This window comes from Anas platyrhynchos, chromosome 11 (assembly GCF_047663525.1).
Source record: "Anas platyrhynchos isolate ZD024472 breed Pekin duck chromosome 11, IASCAAS_PekinDuck_T2T, whole genome shotgun sequence".
Taxonomy (NCBI): Eukaryota; Metazoa; Chordata; class Aves; order Anseriformes; family Anatidae; genus Anas; species Anas platyrhynchos.
The window spans coordinates 15,382,724-15,402,533 of NC_092597.1; the positions used below are offsets into that span (position 1 = coordinate 15,382,724).

Below are 19,810 nucleotides of genomic sequence, written 5' to 3' on the forward strand. Positions count from 1 at the left end.
TACCTACATTTTAAGGAATAAGTGCTTTACACAGGTATTCAGTGAGATCCAGGATAAATCCAATAGAACATCATAAACTCATCATTCCTTCCCATTTTGATGTTCTTTTTGGTGGCAATAACTACTGAAGACCCAGATGAAATTTCACTATCAGATTTCTCATTATAATTTTCAAGAGGCATTCAAGCAAACATGGATGTGATTGGCTTCAGATTGCAAGTAATTTCAACTGCTAAACTGTCTCTGGATAGGCACACTAAAATCTAAAATCTAAGCTGAATTATGAATCTATCCATTTATCCAGATAACTGTCTTGAATTTCACAGGACCAATTTTCAAGCCCAATTCTACCACATAAGCAGCCAGAGTATATTTTCTAGTCACAGCCTTGATTTAAATAGGAGCTCATAGTTTGCACAAAATTCACACTCCTTTTTAGAACCTCTGATTCAATAACATGTTGGAACCAGCAACATGTTTTGTGTAATTTAAAATTTCCAGAGTGGTGGGATTGTAAGTATTGTTTAAACATTCAGACATCTAGAACTTTTCTCCTGAAGGCCCCATATACCAGACTGTAAAGTATTTTTCACTATTCCTTGTAGTACTGTACTCTGGCTTGTCTTCTACTTATAACAGTTCTTTTTAATAGAAGGCTTTTTCCATCATGTCAGCATTTAGCTGAACCACTTCCTGTAGTTTTTATACTACTTCTAATTTCCCTCATTCTACAGGCTGAATTAGCAACTTTTCCTAAAATGTAAGGAATGTTGTCCAGCAAACGATGGTCCCTTTTTCCATGATGCATATCTGTCTGCGATTATAAAGCTCTTAGATATTGCTTAGCCCGTCTATATTACTGCCTACAAGCTGTAACTTTTGCTTATATCTTAAATGAATACCACAGTCTTTTTTAGGATGTCTCTACCAAATCATTAACACCTGGACCATTTGAGTTGGCTCATCAATTAGGTTTTCACCTTGTCTGTATCATTGGACAATTAGGCTATGAAGTTGGATTTCCACAGGGCATTTCCCACTTGCAGATTCTCATATCACCTCAGCAGAAACAACATCACTCCTACCCTTAGGTTACACACGGGATAAAAAAGGAAGTTGAAGGCATATTGCCTTACTTGTGCTCTCTGTATAATCTAATTGTACGGCTAACAGACACAGTAGCTATATGATCCATTGATTCCCCTCCATAGTGACATGTTTCAAACTCCTGCCTTCTTTGCTTCTGGTCCCCCCTTTCTTAAAGCTAAAGATTAGCTAAAGCTTTGTTTCAATTCCATGGTACACTCAGAGTTTGCTTTAATAACTTTTACAGATCTCCAATTTCTTAGGCCTTATTTCCTCTCTTCTCAGCATCTCAATCTCTCTCAAAACTTAGGTCACTTCATCTCTGTCAACAGTGACCTCTGCAAATGCTTCACTAATTCAAGCCATACCTGATTTGGCCTGGGCAGTTAGCATTTGCTGCCTGTTGGTATTAAGAAGAAAAAGTGGTGTTGAAATCAGGTGCCTTTGGTGTAATCTCATTAACTTGTAATGAGGCTGAAAATGTTCCTTCCCTATTCTCAAGCGGCATCAGGTAGCACAGTGACTGCAGAGCTCTTTCAAACATTACCCAACCCAAACACCTGAAAGGACGTTTTTTTGCCTTACAACCTGTCTTCCAGAGAATGTTATCTGGTTAGCCTCATAGCTTCTCTTTTGTGCCTTTTACCTCACCTGTACAGTCTTGTAAAGCAATAGCCAGTAGGAGTCCCTCAGCTCGTGAATGGGTCTGTCTTTATGCTTTGGCTCACGGTGGTATGTAATTGGTACAGGTAGGTTTCTGACAATTATGGTGGAAATTCTGGCATTTTTTTGCCATCGTTCTCATTGCTGTTAGAAAGAAGCAACAGTAAGGTGCTCTGGGAACTCCTTTCTCTGCCAAGTAATAAAACCAGCAGGCATGACAGCAAGCAGCGCGAGAGCCCTGTGAAAGCCCACAGAGCTTCTCTCCAAGCTGCTTCCAGGTCCGTGCACGCATTTGGGTTGACCATAACCCCACAGAACCCAGTCCGCAGGCCATCACGCCCCGACACACGGCCACGGCTGTCACAGCCGCCAGCAACACGTGCGGGAGGGTGGATGTGGGATGCAGGAGATGCGATGCTACCACACGAGATGCTACGGAGAAACACAGGAGATGTGAGGTACAATGAGCAAACTGGAGCCCCGCTGGGACCGGTCAGAGGGCTCGCGGCCGGCCTCTGGGGCTCAGGCCGGGGCTGGGGGCTCGGCTTGGGGCCGGATTTGGGGTCCGTGACCTGGCGCCCCCCGGCGGCGGGCACCCCCCGCCCCGCAGGCCGCGCGCCTCGCGCTCCCGGCGATCTCCTCGCAACGCCGCGGCGGGGGGCGGTGACTTCCAGAGCTGCGATTTGCATAAGCCTCCGCGAGCGGCCAATGGGAGGGCGCCGTTGCCTGAGTCATTTGCATGGGGACGCGCGGCGGCCAATGGGGGCGGCGGGGCGGTGGGCGCCGCGTCCAGCCGCGCGGGGTGACACAGCGAGGGGCCGGGCCGGGCCGGGCCGCCCGCACCTGACGGGACCCGGCGGGACCCGCCCGCAGCCGCCTCCGGGATCGGGCCCCGGCTCCGGGCGGAGCCGGCCGCGGCGGGAGGATGTCGGTGGCGGGGCTGAAGAAGCAGTTCCACAAAGCCAGCCAGGTAAGGGCTGCGGCTGCGGGCACGGCCTGCTGCCCCTCAGCCTCCGGAGCTGCCCCCCGCAGGAGGGGGCTGCCTCTGCCCGCCCCGGGCTGGTCCCGCCGGGTGCCGGCACCTGTCAGCCGGGAGCGGCTCCGAGGCCTCGCTGCCGTGAGGCACCGGCGCTCCCCGAAGAGTTGAGCGCTGCCTCCTGCCACAAACTGCTGGGGTAGTTTCCCAGCTGGCAGACCGTGCAGCTCTCCTATAGGGGGTACCACACGTTTCTAGAGGTTTCCCTCCTTTTCTAGGCGCTGTACTTTGTCTTTTCTTGGGTGAGCCCTCAGCTGCTCCTCACCTTTTTCTCTCCAGTCCGGTTCTCTCTCGTGCATCTTTCGTACTTCTGCTTATTTTTGGTAAGACCCTTGTCTGGGCTGGTACACAGCGCGGTCGTGCCGGCCCCACAGCCCTGCATTGCCGTGAGCAGCATCAGTGGGATTCCCCTGGTGTAGGGGGCCAGGAGCTCTCGGGAGATCTGTATTTCCCTCGCCTCTCCTTGCTGATAATGACAGTGCTGAAATTCAGGTCTGTAGCCTGTTCGTCAAGTTGGACAGCAGCTCTGGGTGAGGGCAGAGGAAATAAAGGTCTGGAGATGACTTAGCTGTCACCTTTCCAGGTCCTCCTTCAGATATTTGGGCTGTCATCAGCCCAAATGCAGAACGTGTGCTTTGGTTGGGTATAGATATGCTAAATAAATATATCTAACATTTATTTTCACTCCTGTTATTTCTTTCCTGTTACATACTGATCTTGAAGAATGTCACGAACCTAGATCTTCTAGTGTACTTTCCTTATCTCTTTGCAAAAATGCGGGACTTTCTGGGTAAACAAATCCATGGGCAGTTTGTGAAAGGTTTTGGCTTTCATAACATCCCAGTCAGTGCTGCAGCCTTTGGTACAGCAAGTTTGTAACTGGCGTAGCAGGAGGTATTTAACAGAGGAAGTTAAAGAGGTAACCACAACAAATGCTTCTCCTCTTAACAGTTGCAACTGTGTTGCTGCTTGCTTAATCCAGCCCAGATGTCACATAAACATTTAAAAATAAATAAATAAATACATCTGGGAGCTGGTAAAGGTAGTAGCCACTGCAAAACGGAACAACAGAATATATTGAAATTGACTGTGTATTTCCTGAAACTCTGCAGTACATCTTTCAGTATTTATTACAGTAAGAAACTGGGATGGATAACTTGGGTAATATTCTTCTTAGGTCAAAGGTAAAGTTTCCATTTATTTTCAAATGAAGGACTGAGCATGAAATTTAAAGTAAATGGATTGAAAAAGCCTGTCTTTAGAGAAAGAAATGCTGTTTAGTAGGAAATTCACATGCAGGAAAAAGCAGATACTGGAACTGTTTTTTTTTTTTCTTTTTTTTTTTTTTTCTTTTTGCTTGAGGAACACAAGACACTTCAGAGTTCATTCTGAAAACAAAACAAAACAAAACACACAAGAAATAGCATATATGTACACATATATGCACATCTGCATCCACACACTTGGTCAGTACAGATCTGAATAACTGAGTTATAATCTCTGACTCAGATGTACCCGCATGCCAATAAAGGTACATAGAAAACAATTGTGGAAAATAACAGAAAATGGGACAGTAAGGGCACCTACAGAATAGAAACATTTGTACTCTATCTTCTAGCTAATTTCTTTTGCACAATGCTAAAACAAACAAATGAAGAGCATGAAAGAGATTTCTCAGCAGGGCATTTTTTAAATCTCTAAGTACTGTAGGATCACTTAAGGAGCTGTATACCTTTGCATATTGAATGGATGAGAGATGCCAAGGGTAACTGTTAACAGCAGACACAAGCATTACTTGGAGAAAGAATGAAATTAATTCCTTGCTTTAGTGTTCCCAAAGGAGAATGAGGGCAGATGACAAAAACTGGCAAATTTCCCAGAGGACATTGAGGAATACTGAAGGGAAGGAGAATTGTGCCAGGACATGTGATTGAGGAATGAGAATAATATTTGAAGGATGGCAGAACCTAGAGACAAAAAAATCTGAAGGATAAAGCAAGTGCATTAAGGCAGTCTGTATTTAACAAATTCATTCCAAAATGTGAATAAATGTCAAAGGAGTGAAAAGATCCCTCTATTTTCAAAATATACTATTTCCATGCAATAACAGACTTCTGTTCAGCTGAAATAGCCCACACTTCCACCTGAAATATAGACTAATATAAATCTGTGTGATCTGTAACTATGTATATATAAAGTAAATCAATATATATTATTTTATGTAGCCTTTCTAACAACCATTTAACTATTGCAGAACTGCTTTTTCTCAAAGGAAATAGATTTATTTTTCTTTTTTAAAGCCTTCATCTTCTGTGTGTCTTGCTTTAGACACTGGGGGAGGGGGGGAGACAAAACATACTTATCATTTGATGTGTACAGTTGAGGTTTATTCCTTCATTCCTTCTGGAATGTTTGTCTGATGCATGCCAACTTGGTTTATCTAAAGTTGCAGTTAAGTAAATAAGTGTTTACTGTTAGAAAAGGTCAGCAGTTAACTTTTTATTGCTTCTAAAGCCCTCACTGGATCCCAGGCATGACATGCTATTACATCCTTGATGTGGTAAAAAGTCATCATGTCTCAGTGTTTGTAATCCATGAATTCACAGTAAGTGTTCTTTATGGTTTTCTCCTGGATTTTTTTTACCCAGCTGTATTTTTTTTTCCCCTGATAACAGCATGCGTGTATAGGTTTTCACCTAAGTGCCAGTTTGGTAGCAGCATTTGGAAGGCAACTCCGAATTCTGTGCATCTGTTGGAGGTACTGCAATGAGTTCTGCACTCTGGAGTGATGTTTTAGCTGGTTTGCTAGGTATCATCATATCTTCGGGGGTGATTCTACTCCAGTGTAGAACCTTAATAACTGCTTCATCTGGTAGCACAGAACTGGTAGACCCAAAGCAAGATTAGATGTCTGTGGTGTCATAGATAACAGCTTCCAGGTATGCTAGAAATTTCTTTGCTATGCTCATTATTTAGGCTACAAGTTTAAATTGAAATGAGTGAGCTGGAGTGAGGATCAGCTTTTTTATTCCTGTCCATCTAATATCAGCGATCATCCCTTGAGTACTAACTCAATTGGCTAATGAAACACTGAGCAGATCCCCTGTGGCATCTTACCACCTCCCCCTGGCTGGTAAGTGAGGGCAGGCTCTTTCTCAGAGCTCATTAACTCATGCGTGTGTCTCATGGAATTTGTTTTTTTTTCTGGTTTTGAATGTTTTTTTCAAATAGTTTTTTTTTTTATTATTATTTATTTAACCTTCACAGAGTTCTGTTCTTGATTAAAATTTGTCTCTTGTCACTTTCAGACTCTGACATATCTTATCTGTTTTCCTGTTTTCGATCTGAAACCTTTTGATGTAGGCGGGTGTATCTCTGCCTACTGTTTTTGTAGGCCTTGTTCTCATGGTGGCTGTGCATGTGGGATACCCAGATGGTGGGAGGACGGCATCTTCTGATGCGTACTAGGAGTATTTTTAGTGTGATTTTCCTGTGTAGAAAAACAGTAAGTGTAGAGAGTGAATAAAAAATTCTTAATAGTCAGCAGCTGCTATTATTGTTTGTGCTGTGCTCTTAAACTACAGCCCGGCTGGTATCTCAGTGTGATGATACGTGATTTTTTTCCAAGTAGTCAGAGGCTAGTGGGTTGAGAACCTCCTTCCCCTGGGGTGTTTTGGAAGCTCAGCCATGATGCTGGTGTCGGAAATCTGTTGACTATGAATGCTTTTTTTTTTTATTATTTTAAATAATTAGTTGTGCAAAAAGTCTCTGTATAGCTGCAGTCTCAGTATCAACAACTCCAGCTTAGCTTCTCAGAGATACTAAAAATTAATACTTCTGTAAGAAATGTGACTGCCTGTTACTGCAAATACCTTATTTGTAATATAAGCCTGAGCAGGGATTGTTAGTCAATGCAGATTGGTTTCTTAAACCTGTTCCTGTCAGTGAAGAAGGATAAGGTAGTGCTGTTCAGGAGCTGATTGTACTGTCTATAGATAAGCATAGAGATGAACAGATTTCCTAGGCAAAACGTAGTTGTTACAACTTTTTTTTTTTTTTTTTTTTTTTTTTTGTCTTCTGAAAGGGATTTAATTTAGAACAAGAAAATATATGCTCTGTTTGTCTTTCCAAGTAGTCATCTATTTTTAATGTTCTTGAAGGCCTTTTTCTATTGTGTGGTGTTTTCTTTGGTTTGTTTTTGTTTGTTTTCCTGCTTTTGGCTATCACGAACAGTTACAAGGATGCTTGTCCTTTTATCCCAGATTTCTGCTCATAAATCACTCCAGTGATTTATGTGGCATTTGGACTGAAAACCAGATCACATCTGAGACCTTGTTACCCTGATGCAATAGTCTTGCTAGTTGTTTTTTTTTGTTGTTGTTTTGTTTAGTTTTCCTGACTATTTTTGCTTTCTGTAATGTTATGATACTAGCCCAGACATAATATTTACAATTTTTGAAGTCCATTTTGACCGCATTAATACACACAAACTTTATTTACAGAAGCATTTGCTACCAAACAAACTTGAAGTACTTTGGTAAACTGAGGAAGAGACAAACTTTGTACAAAATAAAACTGAACTTGCCATTAAGACACAAAAAGAAACTCTTTATTGACTAGCACGTTTGTGTCCTGGGACTGGAAGTTGTCGACATAGAGTCTGAGAGAAACTGTTCTTTCACATCCAACCTGAAATGGGCATGATGAGTCCAAGACCTCAGCAGAGAGAGCTGTTCCTAGCTTTTATTAAATAATTTGAGGTACCCTTTGGTAAAACTGTTAGAATTATGGTGGTAGGGCAGCAGGGAAAAGGACGTTAACATTTTGTTTATTGTCTGAGATGTTTTGAAATGGATAATTATAATTCTTGCACATGGTTCAGAAAGAAGAATAAACCTTCAGCCACTGTCAAGGACAAAAAAACAAAAACAAAACCCATTCCTTTATGTACATATAGATATCAAGTTGGTCAGTATTGTTCATCTTTATCTGTGTTGTGGCTGGATGCTCCTGTTCTGTAACCCAGTCATTATAAAACTATGCGGTAGATGATACACTGCTCATCTTTAATTCCTCAGATGATGAGAGAAGAAGCTGAGACTCTACGTAAAGCTCTGAAGGCTTGTTGGTACATAGAGTATTTGTTGAGGTGTTTTTGTTGTTGGTCGGTTGATTGGTTTGTATCTTTTTGCTGGAGAGCTTTGTTCCTGCAGAAGGAGAAGTCCTTGCATTACATATTATTTCGAATCAAAACTATTAACCTGATGTTGGGGGGAAACATGCCTCTGTGGCAAAGATCAGCTGTCATTTGTATGTGGCAGGGGGAAGGCATGTACTAAGGGGACAGTAACCTGTACTTCACCCCTCTTCCTTTGGCAGTTCTAGGGGTGGCTCACTTTTGGTTTCCATAGCTGACTTTGGGTTGTGCAGCCAACCCTGCTGAAAATGAAGTTTGTTTCCCAGGACCAGAGTATCTGGCTAATAGGTAGGAAATACGAAGACAGTTCATCATGGCTTGACACTGTTTTTCCATATTAATAATATGTCTCAGAAATCTGGGATGAGGGAGAAACTAGCTCTCAAGATGTAGGTTTATGGTTATATTTACAATTATATTTGTAACTTGCCTACCAGTAAAGCATAACTGTATTAAAAAGAAACTTTGAGAGTTTCAGTACCCAGCCAGCATAGAAGTTAGCAAATACATTTATATGGATCATCTTTGCTGCACCTGGGAATCTAAGAGTGATGCAGCTACAATTTGGGAGGACGTTAGTTATATTTTACGCATAACGTATTTATTTGTGGAAATCTGAATAGCCTTGCAATAGCAAACAGTGCAGCATGATGGAATGGAAGCTGAACTTTCTCCTTGAACGCATCTCCTTTTATAGATTCTTGGCTTTGCTGAAGAGTTTGACACAGGCATCCTGCAAGCTGGAGCTGAGCTGGCACTCCATCCTTAACTCCTGCTGTTGCCTGAGTCACTGCGGCACACGCTGGGTAATACGTTGCAGTGCAGTCTCTTGAGAATCCTGCAATGCTGAAAAACAAACAGACAAGAGAAGCACAGCAATTGCATTGCATTAAGATTTTCTTCAGTATCATTTGCTAAGTGTTACTCCAAGTTGCTTAAATATCCTAAGCAGATACATTTCTACCACAAAGTTGCATTCTGATATAGAATTCAGGACAGCCTCTGTAATATACATCCAGGAGGACAAATTCTGCTTTATATGCTGATAAAAATCTAGGCTGACTCAGTGTAGTGTCTCTTACATAGGCATATGCAGCATAACTGACAGCAGAATCTGGCTGATAAAACCTCAGTCTTCTTCCTATTAATATGAGAAAGTTGTATATATTCTCAACAGACTGCAGCACAATATAGCTGCAGTTCCAGAACAAAGTATTGCTGAAGAATAGGAGTGTTTTAATATAACATTTTGTCTGTTCTGCTACCCGAAGACCAATGCTTTCTATAAATATGTGTAATTCATCTTGCAAAATATGTCCCATTCTTACTACTTTCTGCAAAAACCCTATAAAAACCAAGCTTTGGTTTATAATGATAGCATTAAGAAGAAACTGCTTCTATTTATATTAATGCCACTTTCACCCCAGAGCATTGTGATAGTCTAATTCTGTGCTGTGCTGTTTTCTCATTGTTAGGCTCTTTCCTGTTCATGGAAAGGAAGCCTCTGATGGAGTTCTATGACTAGCTGAGAGCTGAAGATGCAGGATTTAACAGTGCTTTTAACGAGACCAGTTAGAAAAGGGCTAATCTAGTGTTAGAGTACACCTTCAATTCTATTTTGTAGAGCTCTAGTGTAATATCACTGTACTTGTTTCTATTATTAAAGCATTAAATGCATTGATGGGAGCATATACTCTTTAATTTCCTACAACATCTCAAATAGCAGCAGCTGTGTATGTGAAACACAGAAATAACTTGGCCTTGCCTGCTTCTATTCAAAGGACAATGCCAAGGCTCTGATGAGTATTAGTTCTGTTTCTCTACTATGCTAATTGAAGTATGTTTTTGGTTTTGTACCCGTCTTTAATGAACTGCAGTGACATTAGCCTGGTTAGGAACTGGACATGATTGTAAAATTGAGGACTCAAAAGAAATCAAGGATTTTTTAAAATTCTAGTACTGACAGAGTTTCTGATCTTGTATTCAGTTTATAGATACAAGGTGAAAGAGTCATGAAATGTAATTTTTCTTTTTTTTTTTTTTTTTCAAAAAAAAAAAAAAGAAAAAGAAAAGGAAATAAAACAGTAAAACCAATATAGACAGACCTAGGTAGTAACAACCTCCTTATTCCCTTAGGCGTGCTTGGCAAAGGCAGGTAGGTCTCAGTGTTCCCATTTTTTATTTTTTTTAAAAAGCATGTGGAGGTGAGTGAGGTACTTGCAAGTGCCATGACTTCAAGGTTAAGGAGCCCATCAATGACAGATCCAAAATTCGATTTTATGTTTCTGGACTGCAGATGCAATGTCCAGTTGTTAGAAATTCTGCTTTCAAACGTTGATAATATTTGCAAACGTGTCACAAAGAACTTTATGTTCACTGTGGTTTTGTTTGTTTGTTTTGCTTTTAATCTTTCACTTTGCATAAGATTTAGGGATAAATACAAAATATAGATATGAGTTTGGATTAAAGTTCCCATATAAATATGGTGTAATTCCATTGACCCAGAGAAAGTTGACCCTGAGCTGAACAGCGCATTTTCACCTAACGTTGCTGTTTTTAATATCCCTCTGGGACTGGTAAGCAAAGGTTTAGAGATTAGGATTTTCAGATAACAATATCTCCCCAGCAGAGAATAAGTGGAAAAAAAAATATTAGTTAGTGCACTAAGTACCACGTGTGATTGGAGGTCAGAAACGCATTGTTTCGATTCAGAATCACAAACTTCCCTTTTGCAGTCCCATTGAGAGAGCTAGAAAGCGAAATTTGGCTCCTGTGCTGTCTCCAAGGCCAGAGAAGGCTGCGCCCATGGGAACATTGCCCCTTTCCCACAGGGAATGCTGCACCCAGAGGCTTGGCTTCTAGCTCACAGTAGGTGTGTGCGTGGTGGGGGAAAGAAACCCCATGAAAGTAAATAATTAATCAAAGCCTCTAACTTTACATCAGTTCAGAACCAGCAGTTCCAGTCTGCTCTCTAGAAATTCCTTCCAAAGAAAATAACGATAAGGTTCCTGAAGGCAGCAGCTTCAATGCTGCTTGTGGTGTAAGCTGCTTGGATGTCTGCCTGGCGGCACTGGAACACAGCAACTGTTAGTTACCTGCAAGATTAGCTGTTTATCATTTTATGGCTTTAACATCTGAACACTCCCTACATGTTTTTTTCCTGTAAATTATAATAAATTTGAACTACTTTGATGTTGGATGTGGGACTTCCCTCCCCCCCTTTTTTTTTTTCCTTTGAGGGAGGAAGGAGGAGGTTAGCAAACTAAACCTCTTCACTTCCCCAATCTGTCCTACAGCTCTCCACATGCTCTAAGACCCTTTACATTATTGCTCAGTGGAAGAAATAATTCCTCCCTCCCTTTTACTGTTTAATGTAAGTTTGCGCTACTGCCTGTCACTGTATTTAAATTTAATGGGAAGGAAAACTTCTGTAGTGAAGAGTAGAAGAGAGGCACACAAACACAAGTGAACTGCAAGCTTAGGCAGGAAAAGAATTACTGGTAGAAATGGCTTCATATTTGAGGAAATAGGTTGCAAAAGAGGCTTCTAGTTAAATATAAATAACTTTGCTGGGTACTTTCTCTCATCAGCAGTTATGGTCTATGGGTTTTTCCTTTTTCCTCAAACTTTCTCCTTGGTTACTTCTTTCTAAGCTCCGTCACAGTGGTTGTCCAAATGTTGTCTGAGTTTATGTTCGCTGATGATCCCTCCCCGTGACAAAATTTTTTTATATGGTCATAAGCTATGAAGTTTGGTCTCCATTTAGATAGTCCTGGTTTATAATGATGCACTTTCACTGAGACAAACAATGAAAAAAAAATCTATTTTGGATCTATTTACATCTATTCTGGATCTATTTAGGTAGTGGGAAAACAAACAAACCTAAACCAACAACAACAAAACTAAATCAATTTCCATCTGAGGTCTTGATTCCTGTAATTTATCAAAAATGTATTTGGGACTTGAGAAAGCTTTTGACTAATGGCTTAGCTCAGTCCTACTGAAATCAGGTAAAGACCTTGAACACTACATTGAGAGGTGAGGGGAGCAGACTGTCATATACTGGAAATAATTTTGGCTTTTTATTTTCTCAAGTTTTGTGTCAGGTTGCTTTGGTGGACCCTTTGAGCCCCCAAGGTAATCTTGTAAAACAAGGATGTAAATAAGTTAACACAAATGGAAAGAAGCTTCTGCAATTACAGATTTGACCCAACCCGAATGTATATATTGGAGTGAAGTGATTGGAGTTCCCAAAGACATTGTATTCTTGTTTTTATGACTGATGAAATCTATGATCTGTATTCAAAAGTCAGGATCCTACTTAATTATCTACTTGTAGAATCAAGGAGTTACAACTGCAACCATATCACCTAGGAACTGTCCTCTTAGTTAACGGTCTGTGCAGGTCAAATGAAGCAGATGGTTGCAATGTGCTGTTCCCATTTGTGCTTAAATGCAAGGCCAGGAGGCTTCAGCACTGTGTTTGGATGTGCTTTGCTAGTGGTAGAAGAATATTTGTCTTGTTTCCAAGTTGCTTCTGAAGTTGGAACAAAGGACTTTTACAAGGTGGTTTTACTTTTTAGGTTAAAAAAATAAAGCTCTTCATTTTGAAGTATGTGTGTGCTTTTGCTGTTAAGATGATACCAGTAAAGTCTTGAAATGCATTGAGATTTAAAATTCCCTAAAGCTCGTAAGTGTGAATAGTCTTACCTCTCTTTGCCTCTGAGAGCTCCAAGCCCCAGTTTTACTGTGCCTAAATGGAAATTGATGATAGCATTTCCATTATTTCGTAGAGCTATAGCATGCGTCTGTAACTTGCATTTGCTCCCTGACTGCCTCTAAGCCTTCGAAGAGCAAAAACTCCCCATAGATAACCTTTGCCTGAAATATATTTGCGAGACATTACTTAGAAGACAAACAGTTTGGAAAACAGTCTCTGGAGAAATATTTCTGAGCAAACACTACTTAGAGAATAACTGAAATTCACTGTGTGGAATGACACTTGCCCGGAGCAGTGCTGCTGTGCAGCTGACTTTCTGCCAAAGGTCTAGGCTGAATTGCTGCATGCTTTCTTTATCAGAAATATTCATTGCTTCTTACGTTGCTTTTTTGACACTGACTTTGTGGAAGCAGTCTTCAGAGTCTCTCCATTAGCTCTTGTCATACTTGGGAGCTGTAGTCAGATTAGTGTGGGGTTGCAGAAATTAAGTGGGAATTCTGAGTGGGATTGCACCCTGCTGCAGAGAAGAAAGAACAAGTTCAGACTGAGAAGGCTTGTGCTAAGGATAGCTTGCATAACAGATTTGTGACTTTGCGCTTAGCACCTCTTTGTCTATCAGCATATTTGGGAAGCAGCCAGAAGACTGGTACAGATCTCTTAACTGATGAACAAAAGGTTTGTTGATACAAGGGGAAAAGATGCACATAAATATAGCTACTCTTGTACAAAAGTAGTAATGCTTCTAGGAATTGCTTTTTGGGGGATTGTATCAAAATTGCATTTGTTAAGAAAACAAGGACAAGATTTTGCAAAAAGTGGTGAGATTTTTATGGCCTCATCTTGACAAGTTTTGACAATTTTTGTGATGCTTTATTCAAATTTACACAATACTGGCAGAATTGTAGCTTTTGAAAAACCTATTTTCAGGTGGAGGGAAAAGATCTGATGAAACTTGAAAAGGAAGTTATTATTGAAAAGCATTTTAATAAAAACAAAACCATAAAAATCACCAATTAAGGTTTTGTAAAGAAGAAAAACCAAATGCTGGTAATGGAATTATTTATGGAAGTGTTTATTTGTTTTAAATAAATTCTATTAAAAAAATAAGAAAAATAATTTCCAATTAAGGGCTTATAAATATCTACAGCAGTAGAAAAGTAATAAACTATAAAGAGAAAGATATTTGAACCATTTGTGTGTGCCACCTTGTATGATCTGATGAATTACCATTGGTCTTCAAACCAAACCCCCAGATGTCAACGTTTTGTAGTCTGGTTTAAATCCTAAATCAGGGCTAGTGGTATTTGGCCAGCTCTGGATCCACACTGAAACTAGGGGCTCCGAGAGCCCCACGGATGAGTCCTGTATCTGGTTTCACTGAAGACAGATATTGCTACCTAAATAACCCTGAGCAGTGCTCTTAGCCTCTGGTTTAGGATAGTTGCAGGCAGATGGGCTGGAATATATTTGAGCTGCAGGCAATGAGTAGCCCCTTTGATTGCTCAAAATATTGTGCAAATGTTACCAAAGATCACCAATCGCTCTATTGCCATAATCCAAAACATAGCTGTCGAATGAAATGTGTCCTGCAGACATTGTTGGAATATGTGCCAGTCAGGGTGTTAATTTGCTCCCTTCATTATACATGGCATGTCTTAAAGGGGTTGAAAAGTGCCAAATCTTGTTTTTCTTTGTTCTTACTTCTTCAAACAAAAATGATAAATTTTGGAAAACTCTCTGTGATTCTGTATGCTAAGTACTTTAGAGTTGTATTATTAATAATTAAGCATATATCACTGCGTGTATTCTTAATTATCACATGACTTTGATGAAAATTGAAAGGGCTGCATCTACTGCTTTGTTTGGTAAGAAGAATGCAGGACTTGTAACACTCATTGCAAGTGAGCTTGTGAATGATTGAGATTTGCCCTTCAGTGATCTCTTAAGCCGTAGCTAAAGGTTCTTGTTTTGTGGGCTTGGGCGTGGTTTGCTCCTGATAGGTGTACTGCATTTTTTTGTAGGAATTACTTGGTACAAACCCATGCACTGCTATAGTGGAGGACCCTGTAAAGGTCTGTGTTGTTCTCTGTGTAAATTAGACTTAGAACATTTTTCCAGCTTTATGTGTTTTCAATTTAAAGTTGGAATTTGATACAGTTTGATAACAATGAAATACAGATAGTTCTGTCTGGAGTTTCCTGTCCTCATGCATGACGTCAGTGGTGCATTTCTGCAGTGCTGCTGTAGCCACCAGAAAGAATTGGACCTCCTGGAGGTGCAGGGCAGTGCCTGTCTTGCTTAGAAGTGTGGACTAAGAAACCCCATTGCTCCAACAGCATTTCAGGTTGTGGTATTGCATGCAACAAAGTGTTGCTGCCTAAAACCACTAATGTCTTTTGAAATGGAGTTATGAAAATGAGGCAAAAATATATGGAGACTTCATCTCTAGAGGAGTCACAGAGATAAAAGTAATATATATATATACTTAGAGTTTCTCATTTTCTAACTGAATGAAAGGAGCATGGATTATTAAAAACTTGCACTTAAAGAAGTGTTTGAGACTTGCTTGTTCCATTTAGATTTTGCAACTCATCATGAGCACAGGTTGCACCAGCAAGGAGAAGATATCTTAAATCCTTTTGTTTTTCCCTTGGGTATATTTGCTAAAGGCCTCACATGAATTCAAAAGTGCTGCAAAGCTGATGGGAAACACATTTTTGAATTTTTCAAAATATCTGAGTGATGAGACTGTGACCCCATTAAAAACTTACTTGTCTGGAGTTGACATAGGAACAGGAAGCACATTGCTTCACAGTGCTCTAATGCTGAACATGAACTTAAGGGCCTGTGAAAAATGTCAAATTGAATGACTTCAAAAAACAACTAAAAACCCCTCAAGCAGAGGAGCTCAAAAAAATCACAGTTTCAAAGGAAAAATAGTCCCTGTACAGCAGGAGCAGGTGGCTTACCTTGAGTAGGATGTACCAGGGAGTGACTGAGTGGCCGAATAATGTGGGTATTTCACAATATACCAAAACCGATGGGAACTACAGGACTGACGGCTCAAAAAGTCAGAATGATACCACTTAAATCAAAATGATCCACAGTAAAAAGTAAGGGAAGGTGGTGGAATTAGCAGTGCATTTTATAGTGACTTAGTAAAATCCACCGGGTTAGTGTGAGCACTAAAAATGTAAGCAGTAGTTTAATAACACTGAAGGACAAATCTTTAAGGTGATTATGTGGGAATGGAGCTCAGTAAGAATTATTGCCTGATGGAGAGGAAAGCGGTTTCTGACAGAGCAATAAATAGAGATTATTCATCACTTTCCATGCACACAGGGTATACCTGCTGATAAGCATTATGCTGAAGCAGTGATGAGCAATAGTATGCTAATGTGAGGAGAAGTTAATTCTAAACCGGAGTGACCAAAAATTATCATTTTGACTGCCAATATATCTGGCTTTATACAACTTCTGTTGACAGTCCTGTTGCTCAGCTTCCTCTGTATAGCTCACTAGGGAGCTCAATGGGGATGATTTTGACCACATGCTTCACTGATAATGGATTCACTAAAACTGCCACTTTAAACTATGGCAGTGCCAAGGAAATGTTTGCTTTAACTAAATACGTAATTGCGTAGTAACGTCTAAAACCCAAAATGGCACTGCGAACTATTTGCAGTGTATCTTCTAGTGTTAGCAGCTCTTATTTACATTCAGACAAATTTAATAATACTTTACCCAGATGCATAAACTTTGAGCTTAAAGCTGTAAATCACTATTAAAAGTGCCTGCATCTTGTCTACCTTATTTCTCCTGCGGTTGGTCTCGTCAAGTATTGGTATTTAGAAATATTTGTCAGTTAATTTCTAAGGCTCACATTTACTGTTGGTGGCGTTGAATATATGAGATTGCTTTGAATTGAATGAAAGTGATGTAAGTATATTCTGAGTTTGCAAAAGCAGAATTAGGTCAGCCCTAAAACTGAGTAAAAATCCCTGCCTTTTTCCTAGCTTGTACTTGCACAGGGCTCTCTGGCATCAGTCTTGATAAAATGTGTATTTTTTCGGCCTCACATCTGGGCACTAAGAATGTATTTAAGGCATGAGCTTAGGAAGAGAAGGTACGTGCTCTGTGTCCTCAAAACGAGGCCCAATGTATGGAGCCTTCCAAAAGCAAATATTTTGTTTTAAATGGGTTTTCAATAAAGCCATCTAATATGCAGAAATCTTTGGTCATGAAAAATGTGGCAGGGCAACTGGATATTCATGAATTATGTAGTGTAGTTAAGTGTTTTCCAGAATAAAAAGTGATTTAAATGTTTTAAGGATGTTAATTGTCCATTCTGCACATGCAAGCCCTGATTTATGTGTTGACTGATTTCTCTTATATGAAGAACTAAGATTTATTTTTTGTTCAAAATGATGTAAAAGATGTAACAACAGCAAATACTACTCTAAGAGAAAAATGTTGCAATTGGCTATTTCTCAACAGCTCTAGTGACTCAGACTTGGTACTGGACCCAGTGGCAGGGCGATACACTGGGCTTTGCTTCCATGAAGCCTTCAAGTAGTTGCTTAGCTTTATGTGCATGGCCAGCTCTGGGACTGTTCTTGTTCTCAAAGCTGGGTAAACCCCTCCTGAGTTGAGGTCTGCACTATAATCAGTGAGGTATTTAATGTGAGCTTTCCGGAGAGCCAGTGGGAGCCATTTTACATGAGTAAGCTAGGGTAGTTTAGCCTGAGAAAAGAATGAAGGATCCATTTTCTGGGGTTAATTCCAGGGCATTGTGCTGGAACGGGTCAGACGATGTGATGGGAACACCAAGTGCAAGAGACTCCTTTAATAAGGGATTATGACTCAGAGCAGTGCGCTCTTCCAGGATTATGACTGACAGTGTGCCAGCATTTCTAGAATGAGGCAAAGCATAGATTTTCAGTAGATGGAGGGGCAATTGCTACATGTCATGTGATGAGGACGAAAATGTAGAGGTATTGCATTGACAAGGTAATGTCAAGCTTATTTAGTTTAAGAGGAAGGTTATTAAGGAAGTCAGACTGCCAAAGAGGATAGATTGTGTTTTGTTCACTGGTATCTTTGCACTGTGTGTGCAAGCCCTGTGTTTAAGGCATCAGCTGGAGCGACTGGATTCCATCAGGCTGAGGATACAGCTGCGTGGCAGCTTGCAGCAACCTAAATCTAGGCCGCCGTGGCCTCGCTCTACCCCCGAGGTGATCTCCTGCCCACTTCCTTGCATCAGCTCAGGGTGCTCGTGTGATCACACGCTGAGCTGATAGATGCTGTCTGGCTCTCTGAAAGGGAACCCAGCTGAAACGTGTGGTTAGCTTTCAGATGGATTAGCTCATGGCAGTGGCACAACAGCCAGTAACCGTGCAAGGGATGTCTTGCCAGGGAGGAGAAGGATTTAGAGAAGGCTAAGCAGCTGTGGAAAATACCTTAATGAACATTTTGTCCAAATTCAGAGTAGAATGAACTGTGCTTTGTAAGAGACCTGTATCTCATGGAAGTTCTGGATGATGAACCAACAAGAGGTCTCTGCTACCAGTTCCCCCCAGCTTGAATGGTGACCATCACGACTTGGGTAATAATGGCAGCACCACCAGCCATTTAATTTACAAAGTCTTTGAGTGGTAGGGCTTATGCAATGAAATCCTGGAGTCTTCAATGTTCCTTCAGTGAAAAACTGAGGAACTGTTGTGTGAGGGAGAAAAACAAATCTGCTTTCAGAGGAGAGGAGGAGGAGCTTGTTTCAGCTGTGAGAAGCACCAGGGGAAGGAAGTTCTGCTTGATTAGAATAAGGACCAGTGTGACGAATGAAGTAAAATGGACACAGAAGTTAGGGTGAGGTTGTAAAAGGACTCTAAAGTAGCAAGAGGCAATCTGAGCAGTAAAAAAATAAATGTGGTATAACTTTTCACATTCTTTCAATACTCTTTGGATAAAACTATGTCATAAGGGGCCACTCGGACAATTACTTGGTTGCATCTGTAAAAGCAATCTTTAAATTTAGTCTTGAGAGTCTTCTAATATAGAAGCATCTTAGATGAAGCATGAGTTGGGGGTAACTATGACGATAACGTGAAAGGTCCTTGTATTACTTGGAAAGGAAGCATGTAAAGGAGTAATTTAAATCTCCGATTTTCAGGGTTTTGTTTTGTAGCATAATCACCTTTTCTCATCTTCTCAGTGGGCATGTATGAGTAAGCCAAAAGGAAGCCACACCTTACTTATAAGCACAGAGAATATCTGTAGAAAGAGGGATTGTTTTAAAGCCAAATCAGGATTGTACCATTGCCAAGTAAATTTTTGCACCGGGAGCTTTAGAGGGAGGAAGAAGTGCTAATGTGATAACACCCAGTGGAACTTGCTCTGCATCTAACTTGTCATTCGTAGCTCTAGCAACTATGTGTGGAGAGGAAAAAGACAAAAGATTGCCTGCTTGTTCTACATGAAACAAGACACCTAGAGAGAAGCAGGAAGTGCTGCTGGTACGTCCGCACCAGTGAGGTTTGCTGCTTGTCCTTTCTCACCCTGCAGGAGGACTGCCTCTGTGAGATGCACCACTTGTCTGCCAGTGTATTTTGGCTGGATAAGCGAGGGCCAAACAGGTCATTGTTTGAAATCAAAATCACCCAAATTTACTTCCCAAAGAAACTCAGACTTCATTTATTTCTTTATTTATTTTTAACAGAAGCTTGGAAATGAGTGAGAATCAGTAAAATTGGAAGAGGGAGGACGGGTATTAACATTAAGAGTTTTGGATGGCCCTTTGATGTCTTTCTACTTGCATCTTTAGGATATGCTCAGTTCCACAAACAGCAAGATTTTAAACTGAATAAGGAACAATATTTTGGATATGCAGAATGCAGTTCTGGAGTAAAAGCGTGTTTCTGTCTGTGTGAAGCATTATGCTTTCATGTATGTCATTGTTCTTGGCTACATGACATCTCAGATCAATGAACTTGATTTTTTTTTCCCGAGACTTCAGTGTAATCAGGTTTTCTTATTAAAAGCATTTGCATCTTCTCATTTGAAATGTTGACAGTCTTGAGTCTCACACTTTATTATCACTGTATGGTCCTAA

The 19,810-nt window shown here is 40.6% G+C and overlaps 1 protein-coding gene across 2 annotated transcripts in view; it reads left to right on the plus strand.

Moving 5' to 3' along the window:
* The window catches only part of SH3GL3 (SH3 domain containing GRB2 like 3, endophilin A3), a 60,067-nt gene that overhangs the window by 5,166 nt on the left and 35,091 nt on the right, over positions 1-19,810 (plus strand). The window contains exon 1 of one of the 2 annotated variants that reach the window (XM_027466454.3): positions 2,534-2,719. The exons of the other annotated variant lie outside the window; for it this stretch is intronic. Coding sequence (XP_027322255.1) covers positions 2,675-2,719 — 45 coding nt within the window. The 5' untranslated portion in view covers positions 2,534-2,674. Of the gene's footprint in view, positions 1-2,533; positions 2,720-19,810 lie in introns of those variants that run through there. 2 annotated transcript variants of the gene reach the window in all.